General features: G+C 37.4%; 1 protein-coding gene across 1 annotated transcript in view; it reads right to left on the bottom strand.

Annotated features, from left to right (window-relative positions):
• Positions 1-2,497: 2,497 nt before the first annotated feature.
• Positions 2,498-24,143, bottom strand: part of LOC106054768 (uncharacterized) — a 43,548-nt gene continuing 21,902 nt past the window's right edge. The window contains exons 2-3 of the mRNA XM_013210780.2: positions 13,159-16,190; positions 2,498-11,314 (exon numbers count right to left, since the gene is read on the bottom strand). Of these exons, the coding sequence (XP_013066234.2) occupies positions 9,193-11,314; positions 13,159-16,175 (5,139 nt within the window). The 5' untranslated portion in view covers positions 16,176-16,190 and the 3' untranslated portion in view covers positions 2,498-9,192. The remainder of the gene's footprint in view (positions 11,315-13,158; positions 16,191-24,143) is intronic.

The following is a 24,143-nucleotide window of genomic DNA, read 5'->3' as shown; positions in this document are numbered from 1 at the left end:
TCAAGCCCCCGACCCCCCCCCCCCCCCCCCCCAATCTTTAGCTACACCACTGCTACATCTTCATTTTTTAACAAACATGTGTAATTTATTCGAGAAGATAGTTATAAGAGTTTCATTTTTTTTTGTTTAAGGAAAGAATTTGGTATTACGTGGTCACACTGATGATGATTTGAATGAAGGGAATCTCCCCGTGAAGGTTGAAATGTCACTATAACCCAGTATTTAAAAAAAAAACAACAACAGGTTATGAGATGAAAATGCAGCAATGTGAAATCATGGAAATACTTCTTACACCAACAAGATGGAATACGTTTAGACGTAGAACAGATTTGTACGAGTGCTCCTTCTTCCCTAGTGCCATTAGAGAATGTATGGGTTGCCTAAATCAGCCAGGAAAACGAACGACTTAGCAGAGTTTAAGTCATTGATTAACATGCGCGACTTGATTGACACATGAAATGCCCAAGACGTAGGCATAATTATCTTTTTTTTTTTTTTTTGAAGTAACATCTGTAATATAAAAGATAAGATTAAGGTCTATAGGCCTGCAATTAATTAATGAAGGGGAAAAGCATTCAGAAGACGAAAGATAGCAACTGCATGAGCATACATTTGTTACATATAACAGTAAATGATATAATAGGTAACGATGATTACATTTGCTACGATAAAAGTAGATTCATAATTCATTGTGTTTTCATACATCAAAGGGCAATCACTATGTGCATGAATAATTTAAAAAAAAAATAATATCGACTGTTTCATCGTTTGAACAGTCTAGAAGCCTTACATTTTCCGGGAACTGTAAACTTCGTTCTTCTACTTCTTCGTTCTCTTTTATCATGTCGGAGGGTTCAGAACAGTAATCCTATATCTGAGATGAACCGCGCAGTGGTTTCCACTCCAGATCTGGCAGTTCTCAGTATAGTTTTTGTTCTATAGGAGGGTTTTGGGGCCAGGGATGAAAAGTAGGCCTATTATGCTGCTTCGTTGATTCAATAGTTAGGGCCTATAGTTCCTAAGTGGTATTTCTTTTTAAGGTTATGTGATTCCTGAACAAAATAAATTCTTTTAAGTTGGTTTTGGGTGCCAGTCTTGTGGATTTTGGATTTGAGTGGGTGACTGTCTAAGGATACTTTTTTTTTTTTTTTTTTAATTGGGACATGTTTTTATTTTTCTCTTCTTTCCTCCAAAGAGACCAGGGCAGCTATTTCCTCCAAAGAGACCAGGGCAGCTATTTCCTCCATGGTTCTAGTTGGTGTTGTAAACTTGTTGGTTTTGTGCATTCTGTTTCTACGGACGACGGTTAACAAGTACATTAATGTAGGACTCATGGACCCCCCCCCCCCCCCCTTTAATAATTCGCAAGTTTAAATCCAAGTCTACACCTGGATTGGAAAGCCAGGTGATTTACCATTTGACACACGACAGTAGTGTACATGTACTAGAAAACTAAAAGATTAACTATAACATTGTATACATTTTCAGCAGCATATTACCATGTGAACTTTATTTATTTAAACACTATATTCTATTTATAGTTCTAAGTATGGACAAAAGTATACTGATGATACCAATTCATTTGTGTTTCATTTTTCTTACTAAATTTCATTCTTTGATAAAGATATAAAGTGAATTTAGTTCGGCAATGAGCAATAACAGTTTGTAAAATTGCACGATTCTGTCTTTAACTACCAGATGAAAATGAGAAGTATTGAAAGTATTATATAAATATCATTTATGCTCCTAGAATGTGTGAGAGCTTTTGTTTAACTGGGCGTGTGTTGTTGAAAATCTCAATAATGTTTCACAAATCCATTTCAACATGGTCATATCTTTTTCTATTGGAGTTGGGACGTCCTTGTTTCAGTGGGTAGAGGGGTCTATCTTTCTGTACAGTCATTGGATCAGGATTTCAATCTTCATTATACTCCTCTGTATAATGAGACTTTTTTTTTTCTCTTTCACTTTATAAGAAGGTCACTTCCTGTCTACGGCAACAGATTCAAACAACTATAGTTGAACATTTAGATTTCATTATCATTCAAAGTTTCCTTGCTGCAGGGGAGAAATAGAGTTCTTCGTCATAGTGAACACTTTTTTTTGTTTTTAATGAGAAACTTTTTGAGGCGTCTTACACGATATAGTCCTGTCATCCACAGAAATAATGAACATTTCTCCACTTACCCAAGGGATGACTACAGATTAATATATTAACCCAATGGACTATTATAACTCAAGGGCCACTTTAACTCAATATAATAGTACACTAACCCAATTGACCACTACAACTCAAGGGCCACTTCAACTCAATATAATAGTACACTAACCCAATTGACCACTACAACTGAAGGGCCACTTTAACTCAATATGATAGTCCACTAACCCAAAGGATCATTACAACTCAATAAGGACTTGACCTTTATGTTTGTTTGTAAGTCTGACATTTACCTTCACATTATTGACCAAGTCAAAGAGTAGAACACAAAGCAACAAGTGAACACTTGATAAAACTTTTATTAAAATGAAAACATTGTTTTGTTTGAAATAGCTACAAAGTACAACATGTTAGCATTCACAGTCAAACATCAACATTTAACACAGCCAAACATCAACATTTAAAATAGTCTAACAACATTTTACACAGCTGCATGACCAAAAGCCAATGTCACTGCTCTATATATGGCAGTGAGCCCTCAATGTTATCAATGATATGATTCAAACTATTTCAAACAATGCAACAAGAAGAAGAAAAAAAAAGAGTTATGGCACTTGAATTAAAAAAAAAAAAAAAAGTCATGAATCTCATGGCTACCATTCAAAATATCACATGCACAACTTGCGTACAGGCCAGGCACTTTTGACTGGTTTCAAACAGCAACTCAGTGGAGACATAGAACACAGTGAAATGAGGCAGGAGATGCAATAAGACACAACACATTTCCCCTAGGTGGATGTGTCTTGACAAGATGAGAACATGAGATAAAACTGTGGAGATCCACTTATCTCACTTTCTTTTATTACCAGTTAACAAACAAAAAAAAAAAAGAAGAATAAAGAGAACACAATTTTGAGATACATCTCTATGAGCTCTGAGGAGTTCGGGCCTGATCACTGACTAAAGGCATTATCCCTGATGGTATGATCCATACCTAAGGAATGATCAGGGCCTGATTGATATCTGAAGACATGATTCATAAAGGTTATGATTGAGGACTTAAGGACCTGATTAGGACCTGAGGGTTAGATTGATACCTGAAAATAGGACAAAATGTGTCTTCATAAAACAAAAATATACACATCAAGTCTCAAAAACAAGTATACACAACCACAAGCTGTGAGACGACAGGAACTCGACTTGGAAACTTAACCAAATAAACAGAAGCTTTAAGACTTACATTTGTTGAAATGAGTTCAGTTTAAAAATATCTTAAAAATCTTGACAGATTTTACTTCTTAACTAATGAAATACACATATTTGTATATAAAATTTTAAGAATCCTGTTGATAAAAAAAAAAATAAAAAAAAATAACAATATAGAAATTGTATAAAACTTTTTATGAAAACCTTTTTCTTTCAGATTTCTGGGTAGTCTTTAAGAAATAGATTAATATATAAGAATATCTGTGTTAATCCTTAGCACCAGGAAGTAGATTGATACATCATTATCTAACCTTTAGTTCACGTGTTGCACAACCCAGTCAACCTCGAACAGTTACACCTCATTTTAAAACCTTATTTATTAAACCTGGATAAACCTAGATTATGTAGGGTAAACTGTACTGCTAACTAAAACTGAACTGTAGCAATAAACCCAATAATACAAAACTGTGGCCCTAAACAAAACTGAAACTTTAAGAGTTTCTTGTCAACTATGACACAACAATATGAACATTTGGTTCAATAAATAATCATTGCTAGGAACCAACTGAGTGTCAAGTTAGGTCAATGTTTTCATCTGGCCCCACAACCTCAGACTAAAGCACAACTGTTAGGGATAGAAAAAATTAACTTCATCTCAGAAACAAATAACAACATATCCTTAGGAAAAAATTACAACTTATCCTCAGGAACAAATTACAACTTATCAGGAACAAATTACAACTTATCCTCAGGAACAAATTACAACTTATCCTCAGGAACAAATTACAACTTATCCTCAGGAACAAATTACAACTTATCATCAGGAACAAATTACAACTTATCCTCAGGAACAAATTACAACTTATCATCAGGAACAAATTACAACTTATCCTCAGGAACAAATTACAACTTATCCTCAGGAACAAATTACAGCTTATCAGGAGCAAATAGTGCCATTGATTGTGTAACAGTAAGTAGTAATCTTGTAAGGACATACACACACACTAAGTCTCATTGTTTTTACATGATTTAGAAACAATGGCAAAAAAGGGATGGGGAAATCATGCAACAAAACCCTAGATGTTAACACAGAAATGCTTTGTTTTGTTTTTTTAATCTATGACACTCTGGAAATAAAAGATACAAGGCCTCAATAGAAAACCTACATTATATACACACCAAAGTCTCAACGTGGAACACATTGTACACACCATAGACTCTCTAAAAGGCAGTATAAACTAGTTCCAGATTTGAAACACTTTCTAAATTTATAGAAAAGAGATCCCCGCAGCTCCCCCCCCTCCCCTCAGTAAAAAGAAAAGTAAAAATGTAAAGACACAAGGAGAAGGCCAGATGAATGTTTCCCACCAAGTTGAGACCAACACAAGAGCTTCTCTTGAGACTACATTGAACAAGAAACTTAATGCACTGAATCCCACATTGCATCCTGCTAGTTTTAAGTTGATATCATGTAAACTTTTGGAAAAAAAATGGAATCAATTTTTTTCTTCAATATTAAAAACTTTAAACCAAGTTGAGACCAACACAAGAGCTTCTCCTGAGACTACATTGAACAAGAAACTTAATGCACTGAATCCCACATTGCATCCTGCTAGTTTTAAGTTGATATCATGTAAACTTTTGGAAAAAAAATGGAATCAATTTTTTTCTTCAATATTAAAAACTTTAAATCATAGGTTTTCTAGTTTAAAGAGAAAATGTACTTCCTAAAGCAGTATCTCTTTTCTTATTGACAGATTGAAAATTTTATAGCCTCTAGGTTAATGTATTTTCATAAATTCTTCTGATTTTGTCCTGATCAATTCTAGAGAACATTGAAATAGTACACACTATTGTTATGCACACTCACAACTTTGATATTTGATAACGATCTTGTGCACAACTCAAAGAAAACAAAATAAATCAAATACAACCAGTACAAACTCTGACCAAGACATGTTTGCGACTTTATAACAGTAATATTAAATTTATAATTTGCTTACACAAAATATCCCGTACAAAGAAATGCGGCGTTAAAAATAAATAAAAAATAATCATTAATAATTGAATAAACCTCATGTGATTTTTCATAAAAAAAAGGATCTGATAAGAAAGGGAAGTAATCTATTTCAATATGAAAACAATCTGAAAACAGTAAGAGTTATAAGACTTTAAAAATAAATACATTTAAAAAAATCTAAACTTTAAAATCTGAAAAGACAAGTAAATATGAACTGAGTTGAATGGACAGGGTTAAAATGAACAGAAAAGATTTATCTTTAGAGAAACTATAGTCTCGTATTCTGTATTTCATAAGTTACTGACTAGACTAAAAACACTTGATTGGTGTAAGGTAGAATAAAGTAGTAGGCCTATACAACCTTGAAATATATATCTTTTCTTTCAAAACTTTGTTAAAAGAGAGGGGGTTCTTTTATCCTATTCGACATAAATACAACTCTGTATAGAAAATAACAACAATGACAATAGCTTCAATAGTTCAAAGTAATGCACATGAAAAGACATTGAAATGAATTAAACTATTTGGCAATGTTGGTGTGTACATACACAGCAAGGGTTCATCCAAAATGGTCAACAATCAAAATATAAGCAAAGAAACATGTCAGTTCACAGAAATACAAAGTTTCCTGTTTGGCACATTTTGTTTTCTTTACCAGTGTTATGGAGTGTGTGTGTGTGTGTTTCTATGGTGACAGTGGGAAGAAGATAGCGATTGGTTCTGAATGATGCAAGATAGATGGTATTGTCGTCTGAGGTAGGACAGACAACTCTAGAACGCAAGACTGAAAAGAAGTGTTATTGTAGTGAGTTAGATTTTCTTTAAAATAACATTTTATATCATTCCTAAAGTCTAGAATATTTATTGCATTTCACCACAAGTTGATTTTATCAATAATTTAATAAAAGCTATATAAATATATATTTAGTTTTGCTCACAAAGAAGTTATTTCAAGTTAAAATATAATACGCCTACAGTGATTTAGCTGTCTACCAGCATTTTGGTGCTACATGTCAATGACTGTCTACAACAACTAGTAAATCTTCTGATATTGATTTTGTCTGTAGTATATAGGTACATATTATGGAGTTCTGCAACTTCTCTATTAAGACTCACCACCCCAACAATAAATGTAAACTGACTGCAGGTCTCCCTCAAAGTGATCATGGATCTCTTATGACATATGTGTCATTGTAATTTCCCAACTCTCTTCCCTTTCAACTCTAACAACCCATAGACTAATATAAATAAATTCTTGACCTGTGCTTTGGTCATGTTTGGGTTTCTTCTTGATGAAGACAGTAACGAATATCAAATGCATTCCTTTATGAGCCCATATACAATATATATATATAGCATGTTTTGGACGAGTATCAAATACTTCCTTTTTATCAACACTGGTATTTTCAAAAAATGCCATTAGATTGTTTTGCTTTGTTTATTCACTAAATTTTTTTTGCTTTGTTTAATCACAAGATTTTTTTTTTTGCTTTGTTTAATCACAAGATTTTTTTTTGCTTTGTTTAATCACTAGTTTTTTTTTTGCTTTGTTTATTCACAAGATTTTTTTTTGCTTTGTTTATTCACAAGATTTTTTTTGCTTTGTTTATTCACTAAATTTTTTTTGCTTTGTTTATACACTAGATTTTTTTTTGCTTTGTTTATTCACTAAATTTTTTTTGCTTTGTTTATTCACTAAATTTTTTTTGCTTTGTTTATACACTAGATTTTTTTTTGCTTTGTTTATTCACAAGATTTTTTTTGCTTTGTTTATTCACTAGATTTTTTTTTAGTTTTGTTTATTCACTAGATTTTTTTTTTCCTTTGTTTATTCACAAGATTTTTTTTAGTTTTGTTTATTCACTAGATTTTTTTTTTCCTTTGTTTATTCACAAGATTTTTTTTAGTTTTGTTTATTCACTAGATTTTTTTTTTCCTTTGTTTATTCACAAGATTTTTTTTAGTTTTGTTTATTCACTAGATTTTTTTTTTCCTTTGTTTATTCACAAGATTTTTTTTTGCTTTGTTTATCACTAGATTTTTTTTTTCCTTTGTTTATTCACAAGATTTTTTTTTGCTTTGTTTATCACTAGATTCTTTTTGCTTAACTTGTAAATTTTTTTAAAAAGTGTTATGTGAAAAATTTCTTACAGTCAAATATATATAATATGTACAAATTTCCTCTAACAATTATGTCTACATACTGGGCATATCAGTGATTGTTTATGTTAATTTATATGTTGATTTATAAGAAACTGGTCTGTAATAATAATATCTCTATCTAAGGCAAAATTTGGGTGGTAGTGGTAAAAGTCACCTAAAGACTATCAAGCTTTAGGCTATAGCAAGTTGGTAATTTGAGAAATATTTGAAAACAAAGCTGCACATCAACTAGAATGTACTGAAAGAACCTTTGTTCTATAAATATATAGTCATGAAAGAAGTTTGCATGTAACTTGGGTGAAAAAAATCAGCGTCAGTTTAAACTAGCAGAGTTATAACGAAATCTTGAGTCACTCCCGTTTGTAGGTCAAAACAACTGGCACAAATTTCATATGTTGACATTCCAAAGTTTCCAGATTTCAACTGTTTTCACTGGGCTAGTTATTTTATTTCTGTCTAGTGTCTCCATGCTGCCCTAAGCTTGCTGAGTTCACTAAATTCCTATTTCTTTTGTAGAGTGGGTATCATGGCAATACAAAATAATTTCATAATGAGAAAACTTTTTTTTTTATAGTGCTTCCAAGCTTGGCCTTTCTCAAAACTATTGAGGAAAAAAAAAGGGGTGGGGGGTGAAACTTAATGCACACAAAAAAAACAAAAAAACAAACCTACAGCCTTCTAAGCTTTTACTTACAATCTAACATAGTGTCTGGGCACAAACCTTCCATTAAAATGGTTGTTATTTAATAATAGTAATCAGCTTTCACTTTAAGCTTTTAAAATGGGTATAAAGCTGTGTATTTTAAAAGTAGATTATGCCCTTTCCCCATCTTATTATTATAACATTTTCAGCTTACTTTAAAGTAAAATAATCACTAAGGAAGTTTGATGTATAAAAATTTTCAGCTTTTTCTGTACTTAAAAAAAAAAACGTGACTACATGTAAAATAACAAATGACATGAATGTAGAGTTAATGACAGTTTTGGCTGTAAGAGGTTAGAATTATTGATACCTGACTATAACATGAAACATTGTTCCATTAAACAAAAATATCCAGATCAATAAAACAAAAGAATGACAAAAAACACAATTGCACCACTAAGTATGATAACCTATATACAATTTTTTTATACATAAAAATAAACAAACAACAAAAACTAAGTCTGAATTCTAATCGCCACTAGTGAACTATCCAGCACTGTATGAACATTCTCATTTGCTACACATGAAGTGGTCCTTGTGATGGCCAATCCTTGAAAAAGTGATGGTGATTTTACATGAGTTGTGTAAGGGCCAATACATGACTAGAAGATTCAATAGGACAACATGGATGAGTTATGAACCTTGAAATTATGCCCTATTGGGTGATGGTTCCTATTGAGTGCAACACAAGGGGAAGGCTATATTGAGAACAAATTAAGCCTTAAGTCACAATATGTAATCCTACAGGAAGCCATAAATGAAAGGTTGTTTAAATATTCTCAGAAGTGTAAACTTTTTTTTCTTCTTTTTGGTCTTGTAACTTAACAGCAGTAGATGATGAATCAACAATGAACATTTCTGACAGGGATGGTAAGGGATGAGGTATATTTAGCAGAGGTAATCCTATTGGATGCTTAGATGGATGACTCACTGAGGATGACTTTACGAGGATGTGTAGCTGACTGGCTGGAAGGCCTTTCCCGCCTGACTACGTGTCAACCTGTCCCATTTAAATTTAGTCCCAGCGTCTTCAGAGCCAGTCTTTGCTGCGTCTTCTACTTTAGACTTGGCCTTATCTGCAGAGGCACCAGTCTGTTTTTTCACGTCGTCACAGGGAGACTTGAAGCAGCTGGAGCTGTTGGAGTCCTCTGACTGCTGACAGGATGACTCACAGTCCTGTAATGTGACACCCGAGTTAAAAGTTGAAGTCACAGAGGCAGACGAGGTTATCGAAGCACCTGGCTCCTTGGTGGAAGAATTCTCTTCTATTTTGGCAATTTTCTTATCTGGCTCAGGTAGATTGGTTGGGCTGGATCTCTTCCTATACCGACTATACTTCTTGTGCTTATAAAATTTGTCTATATCCTCCGAGCTGTTGGTCTGAACTCCTTCGGCACTTTGAGACTCCAAGTTGGCAGAGCAATCTGACGAGTTGGACTCTGTGTCGTCTTTACTCTGTGACCTCAGAATATCACTGGATGATGTTTTAGTTAACCCAGGTGCTTTGACACCTTGGCCAGTTACTAGCCTGGCAGACTCACTTTCACCAGCAGGTGTGTCCACCTGAGCACCAGCACTTCCTGGCTGACAGTCATCATAGCTACTATCCGGGCTTGCAGTAGTGACCACACCATCAGCAGGAAGCTTCTCAATCTCAAGACCTTTAGGGGTGTGCACAGTAAACATTTGGGCATAGTTGGCAGGGGAAAACTGCTTGTGGCGTTTGGTCAAAGGAAGGTGGTTTGCTGTTGCTCTCCCCTGGGATGATCCTAATTCGCTGATTTCAGGTGCTGACTGTAAAGCTTCAGGTTGCGGTGAAAGTTCTTCTTTGATTCTTTTGTTGCCATCGCTAAGACTTGACGCCTTATCCGGCCTGTCACCAGGGTACACAAGCTGGTGAGCAGCCTTGATATGCTCGGCAAGATATGCAGGAGAGGAGAAATAATTTTGGCAGATGCCACACACACTGGTGGTAAAAGTGGAATGAGTCTCCAAATGTTCTTGCAACAAGCTTGGCTCTGAGAAACACTTCTGACACTCATGGCAGGCAAAGGGGCCAGACATACGATGCAGACTGTGCTGGCGGCAGTGGCGCTTGTATGAGCCAAAGTCATTCAACCGGAACAACTGCTGACATTCCGGGCACTCCAAGTACTTAGTGTAATCACTTTTAATGTCCTCAAGACCTACAAAGTTAGGCTGGCCAGCTATGTCTCTGGGCTGAACAGTGAAGTCGCGTTTGCCATCTTCATAAGCACTGTTGTACTCTATCACAGGAGACTGAGGTAAAGACTCTACACTATTAGCCATTGCTGTTTTGGTGGCAGAGATAGTCTGAACAATAGTGTGCTCTGCTTTGGGTTCAAAGCCATGTTGGTTTCTGAAATGTTTTCTAAAACCATAGGGGCTTCCGTATGTCTGGCGGCACAGCCGACAAATGAGATACAAAATGTCACTGGGTGGGTGACTGCCAATGATGTTCTGGATGGGCTCATGCTTTGAGACCCCCATTCTCTGTGCCTCACTTTCATCTGGGGAAGGGCTTCTCTGTCCTGAAGATGGAACAATCCACGCCTCTACGTCAGAGCTATGACTGGACGGCCGCTGAGCAACAGATTCTGATTGTTTCAGATGAGAGTCACTTGTGTGGAAATGCTGAATATTGGGTGAAGAGTCTAGCCTATGAAGCCCACCTGGTGACATGGTGCTGCTGTAAGGATGACCAACTGGTGAAGCAGATGAGTTCATGACATGCTGGGAAGGTGGCGGAAGTGAGGGACTTGGAAGAGCATGGCGAACACTTTTATGGCTTGGAGACTCAGGAGGGTGGAGCAACTGTGGGGCTGCCAAGTGGCGCTCTCGTAAGCTGGACAGTGGCGCATTGTTGTGGCGTTCTCTTGTGTCCATCAATGCGGGCTGAGATGTGGTCTGTCTGAACTGTGGGAGAGGGTTCTGAGGCAGAATTCTGTCAACACTGTTCTCCAACCTCTGTAAGTGATGTCCTGATGGCCCTCTCTCATAGTCCAAATAATTACTTCCTGCAGGCAGCTCTGATGTCACAGTTCTGAAACATATATAAAGGTTAAAATAATGATGTGAGATTCAAAACGTTTTTTTTTTGGTAACTCAATATAAAAATTGTTGAGTAGTAAAATATTCCAGTCCAACACAGATGCACTATAAAATCCCCTTTCCATAAGCTTACAGGAAATAACCTAGACAAAAATACTCTAGAAAGGGTCTTAATAAATGGAGTCATTAGAGCAAAAGTTTATGTTTGAAGTGTTATGACTGATGCAATAGAAGGATTGAAGCCTGAGCAGTATATAAAAATGGAAGCTGATGAAAGATTGGATGGAGACAGAAAGACGTGTGAATATTAAATGGCAAGATATATTATTTAAATAATTGAAATCTTGAGATTTAACTTTTTTTTAAAAATATCTCTATACTCTAGAAAACTAAAAAAAAAAAAAAAAGCTGGCTGTAAAAAATTTCAACACTCGTATGGAGAGAGTTGCATACAAAGTATAACAAAGTAGCTGCAGACAAGTAAAGAGAATTATTGACCTTTAAATTGCATTGTGGGTTTGATGTACCCTTTAATCATCTAGCTTTCTATACACTACAAACTTCAACAGCATTCAAAGGCCTTAATTCCCTTATCTTTCATGAGCACTTGGTATGGTGATCACAACAAGGATTATTGGAATTTCATTCTCAAGTAATAGATTATGAGGAAAGAGGCAAAGGATGGAACAGTTCTCTCCTTTTGCTACCCCCCCCCCTCTTATTATGTTTATAGCATAGTCAATAATGACAATAATTGTTAAGTAAAATACTGTAGTGTCTCCAGCCTGCGCAAAGTATTTTTAAAGTGAAAATTAGCTTGCACAGACCAGTATCACTCTTTAAACTAAATGTAGTCAACAGAAGTTGAAGACAATAATAACAATAGATCAACTCTGAGAATAGAAACAACAGGAACAGTACTATTAAATGGAGAAGTTATACAATTCAAAACAAATATGAAGTGTAAAACTATGAAACTGAATACACCAGCTACGTCTCTTTCAGCATCAGGAAACATCAGTCTCAAGTTAATGCCAGTTGAAAACGGGACACAATTAGGAAAACAAAGATTTTTTTTATGATTTAAATTTAAAAAAAACAACAGAACAAGTGGACTGACATTTCTGACAGTTTATTAAAAGTGAGAAGCTTTGACTTTTGATTGTACCCATGAGATTATAGAACAATTGCACTTATTAATTTGGTATGTAAAATAGCAGTTGTCAAGGACAAGAAGGGTGATATTCATTTGGACCTCATCTCTCTAGAACTTTACTGGACCTTGTATCTTCATTTTACTGATAGACTTAGTAGGTCCTTTATCAAAAGGTTTAGATGATAATGAGCAAATAGAAACCATTTTTTATTTAACTTCTCTAAAGCTTTTGATAAAGATCTCCCTGTGAGCAAGTTTTAAAAAAAAAAATTGTCAATGTCTGATCCACTTTTCATAAATATAGGATGTGATGTGGTGGCTGAGTGGTATAGTATTTGGTCTAGGGTTCAAATCCTGGTGAAGACAGATTATTTAAATGTTTAAATTTTTAGGACAACCCTGAGTCCATCCAACTCTTATGGGTACCTGACATTAGTTGGGGAAAGTAGATGCAAATTGGTTATTGTTATTATGCTGGTCACATGACACCTTCATAAGCCATAGAAACAGATAGCCTTTACATTATCTGACATTGTCTGAAAGAAGTACTTAATTTCAAATATTTTAGCTTAGAATACGCCTGGCAGATCAAGAATTATAGAACACTTGCATTTCTGATATAAATTGACTCCCAAACTAAAATTTTATAATAAACACCACAACAACATACAAAACCTTACCTATAAGATTGTCTGCTTTCATGTCCTGATACTTGAAGAGCCACATCTGATGGTTTTCGTCTCAACTCTTTGCTGCCACTAACAACTGGTTTCACAGACAGATCAAGAGGCTGGTCACCTTCAGAGCTGGCTGGAACTTCTGCCAATCTGACATGAGCAGGTGAGGATGCTGGGTCCACAATTATAGGCTGAGCACCCTTCTCATGTCCAGCAGGATCAGTCAGATCATAGGGCTCCAAGTGGCGGGGCATGTGGTCAGTGTACCTAGCTTCAGTCCTACCTGAGGGCTGGCTGTTCTCAGGGTACCTGGTGTCTTGCCTGGGAACATGTCCGCTGTCGAGATACCTGTTCTCCTGTCTGCCTAGTGCCTGCACATTTTCAGAATACTTAGACTCTCTACTTGGAATCTGGTTGTTTTCAGAATATCGTGACTCCTGCCTGTTGGGCATATGAAAATTTTCAGGATACCTGGAGTCCTGCCGACTAATAGGACTTTTATCAGGGTATCTCGTGTCCAGTCTGCCAGGCATTCTAGCACTTTCAGAATATCCAACATCTTGTCTGATGGTCATCTGGCTATTATAAGCTGGGAAATGTCCAGGGGATGGATTTCTCCCTTTATTGTCATAGTACCGACTATCTCTATTGCCAGACTGTTGATTGCTTGGTGGACCATCATGTTGTCGGTGGCCACTGGCATAGCTAGGAATGATGGCATGTGTGGGGAAAGGGTTCTGGCCTGAAATGGTCAAGACAGGCCTTAAGGATTCTGCCCCTGGCGGATGTGGAAGGTTGCGCCTGGAGGTCAACTGGTAGGGTGGATAGTGTGATTGGGACTCCCCTGTTCTCTCCTGTTTCTGGCCAGCATGTGGTGCAGTTGACTGGGAGAAGTGAGACACACAGCTGTGGCAGGAGCATGATTTAGTTGGCATGTGTGACACAGGGACAATGCGGCTTAGACTGTTCTTTTCACTGATATTGTCTGCAAGAATAAGTGGAGGTGGAGGCTTTGGATGCCCATGGTGTTGGTGAGACCGAACTTGCGGCTGCTGTTGTAAGTTGGCACCCCTGGAGTGGAATGATTCTTGGCTGCTGTGGTGGTAGGCTGAACTGGCAGGTACAATGCCTGGTGGCATGCCTGACTTTGAGGCCTGAGACTGATCAAGCCCTGGCTGCCTTTGTTGACTGTGTCTATGCTGATAGACAGAAGGCCCAGTCATTCCATAAGCTGGGGAGGTATGGTGACCATACTCTACAGGAAGAGGTGCCCGTGCAAGGTTCCCATGTACAGAGGTCCCAGCCAGTCTGTCCTGATGTGTTGGCAAGTGTGGTAACTGTTGTGGCAAGTGATGAGACTGTGGACCTTGTGAGTTTCTATATTCCCTTGCCCGTTGTTCAGCGTAGGCAGCCTTGGCGTCTTTCCCAGAGTCATTAGCTGGCCAAATTCCTGGACTTCCAAGCCGAGGCCTGCCCCTCTTCCTACCAATGTTACTGGACTGCTGCTCCTTGTGTACAGCATAGCGCTGAGCTTCTTGTAGTGCTTTGGTGGGAGTGGAGGAGCTCTGGTACTTATTACTAGGGTGAGGCTGTGCAGGATGAGGCTGTGCATGGTGCGCAGTGACAGGTGGAGGCTGCACAATGGTTTGACCTTCTGGAGTCATAAGTTTACTAATGACCTGGGTTTGACTAATGACCCTGTCCACTATGTCCTGAACATTAACAGGTCTCTCTGCTCCAGGCCTAGCAGCTTCCTTTTTGGTGTTCTGTCTGTCAGTGTCTAGATCTTCATGAACAGGGGCTTTGGAAATGTCATCAGGGTTTTCTCCTCGCTTCAGTGCATCTTGTTGCTCCTCTTCCTCATAACTTAGAAAACTCTCCATAAGAACTTTCTCAATATGGTCTTTGAAACTTAGAGTGTTTTTAGACGACTTTGAGTCGCTCTCCCTCTTATCACCCGTCATTATAGCCTCTTTAATTTCTGGCACCAAAACATCATTTATTGGACCCTTTTTGTTGGAATTAGGTAAAACCATTTCTTTATTTCTATCATCACTTGTCAATGGCCGCTCTAACTTCTTCAACTTGGAGTCTAATGGTTGGTTAGAATTATCCAAGACTTGATTGGTTAGTGACTGATCTAAAACTTTGTCGATCAATGTCTGTAGACGGACAGGGGGAAGAGGGAATTCAGAACCACCTGGTGGAGGAGATTCATTCGATTTTTTGGCCATCTCCAGTGAGATACTTTGGCCTTGAGGCTGCAGGGCGTCTTTACTTTGGCAATCAATTTCCTGTTGGTCTTGTCCAGGCTTCTTCAGGTGGTCCTGCACATACAGTGGGAATGGCTGCTTCTCCATGGAAGGTGAAAACATTGGCTTTTTTCCAGATTCTGTTTCTTTCTTGGGTTCTCTGCCTTTTTCAAATTTAGCCCTGACTAAACCATCCAAGGGGGAATTGTGAGAGCCTTCTTTGGGCTCAACTTTCACCTTCGTCTCTGAGCTGCCATCACAATCTATCACCAGCTGCTTTTCTTCTGCATCTTCTTGGTAAGCCTCCTGAATGTCTGTGCTGTCAGAACTAATGCTCTCCACACCACTTTCACTGTGCTCCCCGGGACTTTTCTTTCCAGACTTCAAGTCATTGTTTTTAACACCTCTAAAATCTTCATTTAATCTTCCAAGGCCATTCACACCATCAAGCTCATCACCGATGTGTTTCTCAGAGTTCTCGTTGCTGGATGACAAGCAATTCTCAATAAACGTATCTATGGCGGCACGGATGGACATCCTCCCAATCTCTTGGTCTGTCTTGTTACCACTTTTATCCCCTGGTCCAAAGCCATCTGCCTTAGCAGGAACCAAAGATGCAGTGGGGATGACAAGACCAGAGTGACCTCTGCGTGGAAGTGACTTTGCTCCAGAATCCCCGCTCTCAATTTTCGCTTGACTTTCACCTAAAGCCAGGTGGGCGTGATGGTGCCCAGTGCTCTCAGCCGCTGCAGAGATCTGCTGACCCATCGTGACCTCACCTTCCTGGGGACAAAAGAGAGATACTAGATAAATATTCAGTCCAATACCTTGGATGAGAGAGCAGCTATTGAAATTAAACAGTTTTGACCAAGCAATAAACATGAAACAAATATTAGAGGTACATATGAAGACTTGACTTAGGGGACTGTGAGGGTAAAGTTCTTGGGAATGATGGGATTGTAAAACTTATCTTTGAGGACTGGGAGGTAAATTAAACCTGTCTCTGGACCTAGAGCAGGTAGAATAAAACGTATCTTCGAGGACTGGGGGAGTCAAGTAAAACTGTACTCTGGACTGAGGTTAGAGTAAAACGTATCTTTGAGGACTTAGGGGTGAGGGGTTAGAGTAAAACTTATCTTTGAGGACTTTGGGATGAGATGTTAGAATAAAACTTATCTTTGAGGACTTTGGGATGAGGGGTTAGAGTAAAACTTATCTTTGAGGACTTTGGGATGAGAGGTTAGAATAAAACTTATCTTTGAGGACTTGGGGTGAGGGGTTAGAGTAAAACTTATCTTTGAGGACTTAGGGGTGAGGGGTTAGAGTAAAACTTATCTTTGAGGACTTTGGGATGAGAGCTTAGAATAAAACTTATCTTTGAGGACTTAGGGGTGAGGGGTTAGAGTAAAACTTATCTTTGAGGACTTAGGGGTGAGGGGTTAGAGTAAAACTTATCTTTGAGGACTTTGGGATGAGAGGTTAGAATAAAACTTATCTTTGAGGACTTTGGGATGAGAGGTTAGAATAAAACTTATCTTTGAGGACTTTGGGATGAGGGGTTAGAGTAAAACGTCTTGGGGCTTAGTAAGTAGTTTTGTGGAGGAACAGTTAAGTTAGAGGCGGACAATGTGTTTATTATACTCAACGGCAGAGAAATGAATACATCTTCTCATTAACGTTGAAATGTTGTCAGAGCTAAGTAATCATTAGAACCAAAGCTGCTGTAGATATATTCTCCTCATTTATAAAGACGATTCATATGAAATACTACCACAAAAAAAAAAAAAAAAAAAAAAACTCACTTTTAATAATAGTAGCTACTAAAATGAATACTAAATGTTTAGTGAAACATTGTCTCTAAGCGTTGACTAAACGAAGTTTGACTACAGTAAGCTTGTTTGTTGTAAGACTAAGTGTATATATAGCATGACTTCTTTTTAAACTTGTGAATAGAACGTATCATTGGTATGTACAACTTCACTGTTGCAAGGGAAGAGAGGGGACACAAGTGACAGCTACAATGTGACAACCTCAGAAGATACAAAAAAAAAAAAAAAAAGTATGGCTTCCCTACTACCCACCTACCTATTTCTTTTTTTTTTTACATACTCTCGAAATTCGTTCCGGCACTTTTAGATCCGGCCCGTTCACCAGCATGACCAGAACAGACCATTGATACACCCAGTGCCCTTCAAGAACCACGAGTGATGCCAGACTGCCACGAGTCTGGAATCTATTAGCAAACTGGGTCATGAGGCTTTTCCAGTGGCTGGGTTTGGTACACTAGGAATCAAGTCAAAAGTAAGTCACACAAAAAGACTTTTAGTGTACCGATTCGAGTCACGTGTGTGGTTGGTTTACCTTAGCCTTACAATAGACCAGTGGTTCTCAAATTGCGAGTTAGGGGACGTGACGTGTTTAAATTGAAGTTATAAACTGTGTAGTATAAAGTAAAATCGACATTATTATCAATGTTTAAAAAAAAGTAGGACCTTCCACAATGTTTTCGCGAGAATCAACTGCAGCAAGATCGATTCAAAACGTGTTGAAAAAGAAAATTTCAATATGTCTATGCCGAAGCGATTCCAGAGTTAACCCCCGACTTTCGTTGGTCAGAAGTGTCCTGCCAGTGAGGGAATAGCGTTCAGCTGAGGTCATTTTGGTGGGCAGTCCCTTTATGAGGGTGTGTGTGAGGAATCGAGAGGTATCGCTGTCTACGCGGTTCAGCGTTACATTAGAATCTAGTAATCGCTCATACACTGAATTGTGTTCTCAACATTCCATTATAAGGACCATGCTACACTGCACTAACTGGTGACGACATGAGCACGTGAAGCTATCACGAGACAAAGCCCTTAATGGGAGGTGGGGTGGAGGATGTACGTCTAATCCCAACAACCCCCCCCCCCCCACACCCATCTCGGCATTAACCTAGGTAGTGAAGCTTGTCGTGAAATAGGACCACCGACCGTCACGTCTAGATATCAATAACAAACACAGGGACATGTTGAAGTAGAATAAAATAAGAATTCATAACTGACTAGAAAGAAAGAATTCTTCGGCCAGTTCCAGTTTTAACCAATTCATAACTGACTAGAAAGAAAGAATTCTTCGGCCAGTTCCATGACTAGAAAGAAAGAATTCTTCGGCCAGTTCCAGTTTTAACTAATTCATAACTGACTAGAAAGAAAGAATTCTTCGGCCAGTTCCAGTTTTAAGTAATTCAGAACTGACTAGAAAGAAAGAATTCTTCGGCCAGTTCCAGTTTTAAATAATTCATAACTGACTAGAAAGAAAGAATTCTACGCCCAGTTCCAGTTTTGGTGAAAGTGCAGAGATTGCTTGCTTTGGCAGCAATGAAGATATAAATGATCACAATGCTTTGGTTTGTAGCCAGAGATTTACCTACCTTCTAAGCACCAGAAGCAACAAGAGAGATAACATCTAGTACAGGTTCCCAACTTCTAGCACAGGTTCTAACAAGTGAGGTTAGCTTCTAGCATCAGTCATTAACAAGTGAGGTTAGCTTCTAGCATCAGTCATTAACAAGTGAGGTTAGCTTCTAGCATCAGTCATTAACAAGTGAGGTTAGCTTCTAGCATCATTCATTAACAAGTGAGGTTAGCTTCTAGCATCAGTCATTAACAAGTGAGGTTAGCTTCTAGCATCAGTCATTAACAAGTGAGGTTAGCTTCTAGCATCATTCATTAACAAGTGAGTTTAGCTTCTAGCATCAGTCATTAACAAGTGAGGTAACATCTAGATCCTGCCCTCGAAACAAGAGAGGCAACTTCTAGTATCGATCCTTTAGTACTGGCCCCTAACTAGAGTCCACCGGTCCCCCCCCCCCAAAAAAAAAGATCGAACTTCTAACAAGTCAACAAAAAGAGAACTTCTCGAACTGGTCCTAACATTATTTTATGTCAGAATTTCAAAGTTTGCGAAAATCAATATGGATCTCAAACTCATTTGTAGTCGCGAAGAGCTTTAGAAAACTTAATCCCAAGATTTAGACACTAGGGAATTACCAACAGGTCCGGTAATAATAAATAAGCAAATGCTATCAATGGTAAGACGAAACTGTCATCTCTACATGCCATATTGCAGACAGGAGTGTACCGCCGATGTAATGTCACGAGGACAAATTGGCGCACAATGTGGTTTCGTTCACTTCATGACCCTAGCGTCAATGTGTCAGCTTGTGAATATGCATGGATTCAAGTTGAATAACAATTGCGCCCAGCTGCATTACAACAGAAATTATTTAGTGACAACCACGTTTATAGAAGAATGTGCAACAGGTGATACGATGTCTACAGGATAATATACGACAGGTGATACGATGTCTACAGGATAATATACGACAGGTGATACGATGTCTACAGGATAATATACGACAGGTGATACGATGTCTATAGAATAATATATGACAAGGGATATGTTGTATAGAGGATAATATATGACAGGAGAGGGATACGATGACTTTAGGATAATATATGACGGGATACCACTTTTATATGATAATATAGTACAAAGGATACGTGTTTGTATGATGATATGTAGGGCAAAGGGTGAGGCGTTTATAGGAATAGGATTATAAGCGACACAGGATATATTGTTTATACTTTTTCACGGCATGCAATAGCCTATAATTACTGTTGATGCAGTCTTCTGATGTCTTATAATGGTACGATGTTCCTAACAAATATTGTATAAATACTGCACACGACACTACAGTCCCTATGAACAATGAGCTAAAAACCTTAATGTTCTAACAAAGACAAGTTCAGAAAGGATGACTTGTAAGTTCATGTAGTCTGCAATCAAAAAGGTTGTTTTTTTTTAGAAGAGGGTTAAACTACAAGGGATTCTACTTAAACATGCAGCATAACAAAGATACGCACGGACTTTACAAACAATAAAGATTGTAAAATATATGTACTATATGCACTAAGGCAGCGGTTCCCAAACTGGAGTGCGCGTATCCTAGGAGGCAATCTGTGGACAGGCTTGGGAGGGAGAGAGGCTCAAATAAAATTGTATTAATGTTGAACAAAAAAAGGAACAATTTACAAGACAAAACGTGCGTGTGAAAACGTTTAAATGGGTATTTTGAAAAAGTATAATGTAGTGTAATATAGTGTAAATGAAACAAATTTACAAAATCTTAAACAAAGACCTCATTTGAGAGAATGACAGTACAAGATATTGGAGAGAAGATCAGTTCATTGGAGAGAAGATCAGTTCATTGGAGAGAAGATCAGTTCATTGGAGAGAAGATCAGTTCATTGGAGAGAAGATCAGTTCATTGGAGAGAAGATCAGTTCATTGGAGAGAAGATCAGTTCATTGGAGAGACGAAACTATTCTCCAGAAGAAATAAAATATGAGCATAACCTATTGGTTTAAAAATACTTTCCTCTTGCAGACCTTGCCACAAATGGGGCCGACGGTTAACGAGGGTGTCATGTGGCCAGCACAACGAGCAAATGCATTTACTTTCCTAACTAATCCCAGGTAGCCATTAGAGGTGCCCTTTAAAAATCTCAAAGTTCAAAGTCTACTCAATAGGTATTGTAAGAAATAAAGTATCTTTTTCAGACCTTCCAATCTATAGGGCAGAAAATGTAAAGAACATCTGTTTCTTTGGCCGACGGTTAACGAGGATGTCATGCGGCCAGCATAACAACCAACCGCCTTTACTTTCCACAACTGCGTCAGGTGCTCAATAGATATATTGGAAAAAAACACTTTATATCAAGGGATATTTTTTTGTAATTAAAACAACGGATGGGAACCCCTGCACTAAGGCACAGATGTCCAGCGTAAGGCGTGTGTACCAAAAGTGCGTTACAAGATAACAAATAACATGTTGTATACACGCTGATATGTAACACTGCTATCAATAGAACGCAATGTCAAACAACACGAGAACAAGAAACATTCCTATGTATTCATTACAAGAAACGGAGACTGACTGATGACCCATTTTTGTTCTCAGACTTCAGAACTTAGCAAATACATAAAGCATTTTAAAAAAAATGTTTTACTGCAATACGATTTTTGTCAAGCTGTTTGCTCATTTCCACTCTGTGCAATGGTGAAGCAGCAGTTTTCAGGGGATGCTCCGCACTGACAGGAGTGTTGCTTATACTGGGTTATTGAAGTATAAAGGTCTATCTTAGCTGGGGCTAAGCTGGAAAAAAATCCGGACCTTAACTTTTATATCAGTGATGTCAAGCCTACGGTATTATTATATACGGTCCTTCGAAACTTCTGCCATCATCAAGTCCATTAACTCGACCATTTTGTTTTGTTGTTGCGATGATGCGTGTCGGAAATTTCTGCGGCCCGCAAGCCGAAAAGGCCGGGCAACGCTGCTTCATATAATCCATACAAATGATGATAATATTGATGAGAAGGAGAGAGAGAGAGGGCAATACCTTCATCTTAACATAGTAGAACGATCCTGAATTAATGCCCCTCCTTATTAGATCTACCAAGATAAACAATAAATACTAGTTCAGTGTTTGACATTTAATTTTATGTATGCTTCCCGGCACATTTGTCTAAAAATAAGCATTAAAAATCAATTCAACAATTAATCATGTCTTTTTTTTTAAAGTATACTATTTTATTTATTTATTTAGTTTTACATGTTCGTACTTAGAGATTTGAGCTCTGAACTTTCTATTTCTAAAGTGCACACATTCTCTTTGACACACACACACTTGAAATATAAGACTCAATTTTCTTAGCCAACTGAAATTTGATACATGATAAAAATATACTAGAAGCAATGTACGCTTCCTTGAGAGAAAAAACAACAACAAAAAAAACTACATCATACAAGTTCGACTAATTAAAACAGAAAACCCAAGACACCAGTGTACTGAAGTACCTCATTGTACACAACTGTACACAAATATCAAAAACATCTGTCTACACAAACACCAAGACATATATGTGTGCTCAAATATCCAAACACCAGTGTAGTCATTGAGTTATTAACGAGGCAGATACAAGATACGTTGAATTGATGTCCCATGCATCACTATTTATCCTCGCACTTGTCAACGTATCATTAGACACAAAGTCCCGAGATAACCAATTTCCATGACACTAGCTTAAAATCGTACTTTCATTTTTAAAGGTGGACGCTAGCGAGACTGGTATTTAGGTCTCCTTATAGAACAAGATTAGTCAAGACATATTCGGATCTCCATAGACACTTGATATTTAATTCGGCCATATTTTTTTTTTGGTTCTGTAATGAAAAAAAAAACAACCTTGACCTTTGAACAAAAAAAAAGTTTGACAGTACTTAAAAATGGACAAGTGAGATTTTGACCTGAACAAGAGTTTAAGATCTAGATATAGTACAGTAGGGAAAAAAATACAGACTAATTAATCGCGACATTCAAGTGTTTGTATTAAGGGGTGGGGGGAAGTGAAGTGTGACGCCGTGTTATGATAGACCAAGGCTTATCATAAAGATAAGTTTAAAAAGAAAACGACGTTAAACTTGAAAAAGAACAAAGTTTATAAATTCGTTGACCCGTGACAGCGTGCTGTAAGTTTGTATGCCAACTCTTGGTCTGAATGTATCTCAAACCTTTGCCCGTGTTGATCCCCATAGAGTCGAGATTGCCCTCCCAGCTACGTTATAAATGCACACAAAGATTTTCTTTCATCCAACATAACTGAGATTGAATTGCACCAACATTTGACGCTATACCACAGACAGAGAGGCACTCAACAGTCGTAGCCTTGACACCGTCCCAGCAGAATAAGAGAGGAAACTACTTTAAATAACGCTAAACTACAGCTAAAGAAAAAAAATAGTAAAATATATTAAAAAAACACCTTTTTAAAAACAAAGCTTTCATTAAGTGTAATTGTCTCAATTAGTTTCAATCATTTTATTAATTTGTAATAGATCTAGATTCTAGACTAACAATAATAAATCTGTGGTATTCAAAAATACTTTTTACTAGATTGTTTTTGCTAAGCGCCATTTTATACTTTTAGCATGCGTTATAGTCAAATCATTTGTGTGTGGGCCTATTGAGAAGTAAGACTGGGGAGGAGGGGGGGGGGGGAAGGGATGACTTTTCTAATTTCTTTTTTAAATTGTTCGACTTGTATTCAAACTCTAGGGCTCAAGCCTTCTCAAGCCGACACACTAACCACTACTGATCTAACCGAGTGCTTATGAAATACGGTTTTATAGTTATCTTTTGGTATTTTCAAATATTTAGGCGACGACCTAATTCTCTACACACGGCTTATCTCCCTTTAGCCGGTGCTATCTCTATTTAACACGAATTTGATTGTGACTTGTTGATAAAAAAAACAAACTTGGTCAATTTTTCCATTGATTCTGCTTTGTTAAGGGGAATGAATAATTGTGCAAGTTACGTTTTCGAGAATGGGAAATGAGAGAAATAATGTGTACAAGATTCCATCCATCCAAACAGAGGGATTGTTGTAATGTAAAGAGGAAAATTGGGGGCTATTTTGAATTACATAGACAAAATAAACAATATCAACAATGTCAAGGACGCCAGATTGAAAGTTCACTGTTCACTAAATAGTAAATAAGCTTAAAATCTGATTCTATAGTGCTGAACAAGCTTAAAAATCTGATTCTATAGTGCTGAAAAAGCTTAAAAATCTGATTCTATAGTGCTGAAAAAGCTTAAAAATATGATTCTATAGTGCTGAAAAAGCTTAA

This window comes from Biomphalaria glabrata, chromosome 11 (assembly GCF_947242115.1).
Source record: "Biomphalaria glabrata chromosome 11, xgBioGlab47.1, whole genome shotgun sequence".
Taxonomy (NCBI): domain Eukaryota; kingdom Metazoa; phylum Mollusca; class Gastropoda; family Planorbidae; genus Biomphalaria; species Biomphalaria glabrata.
Note: the sequence above shows the minus strand (reverse complement) of the source record. Positions and strands in the feature narration are given on the sequence as shown.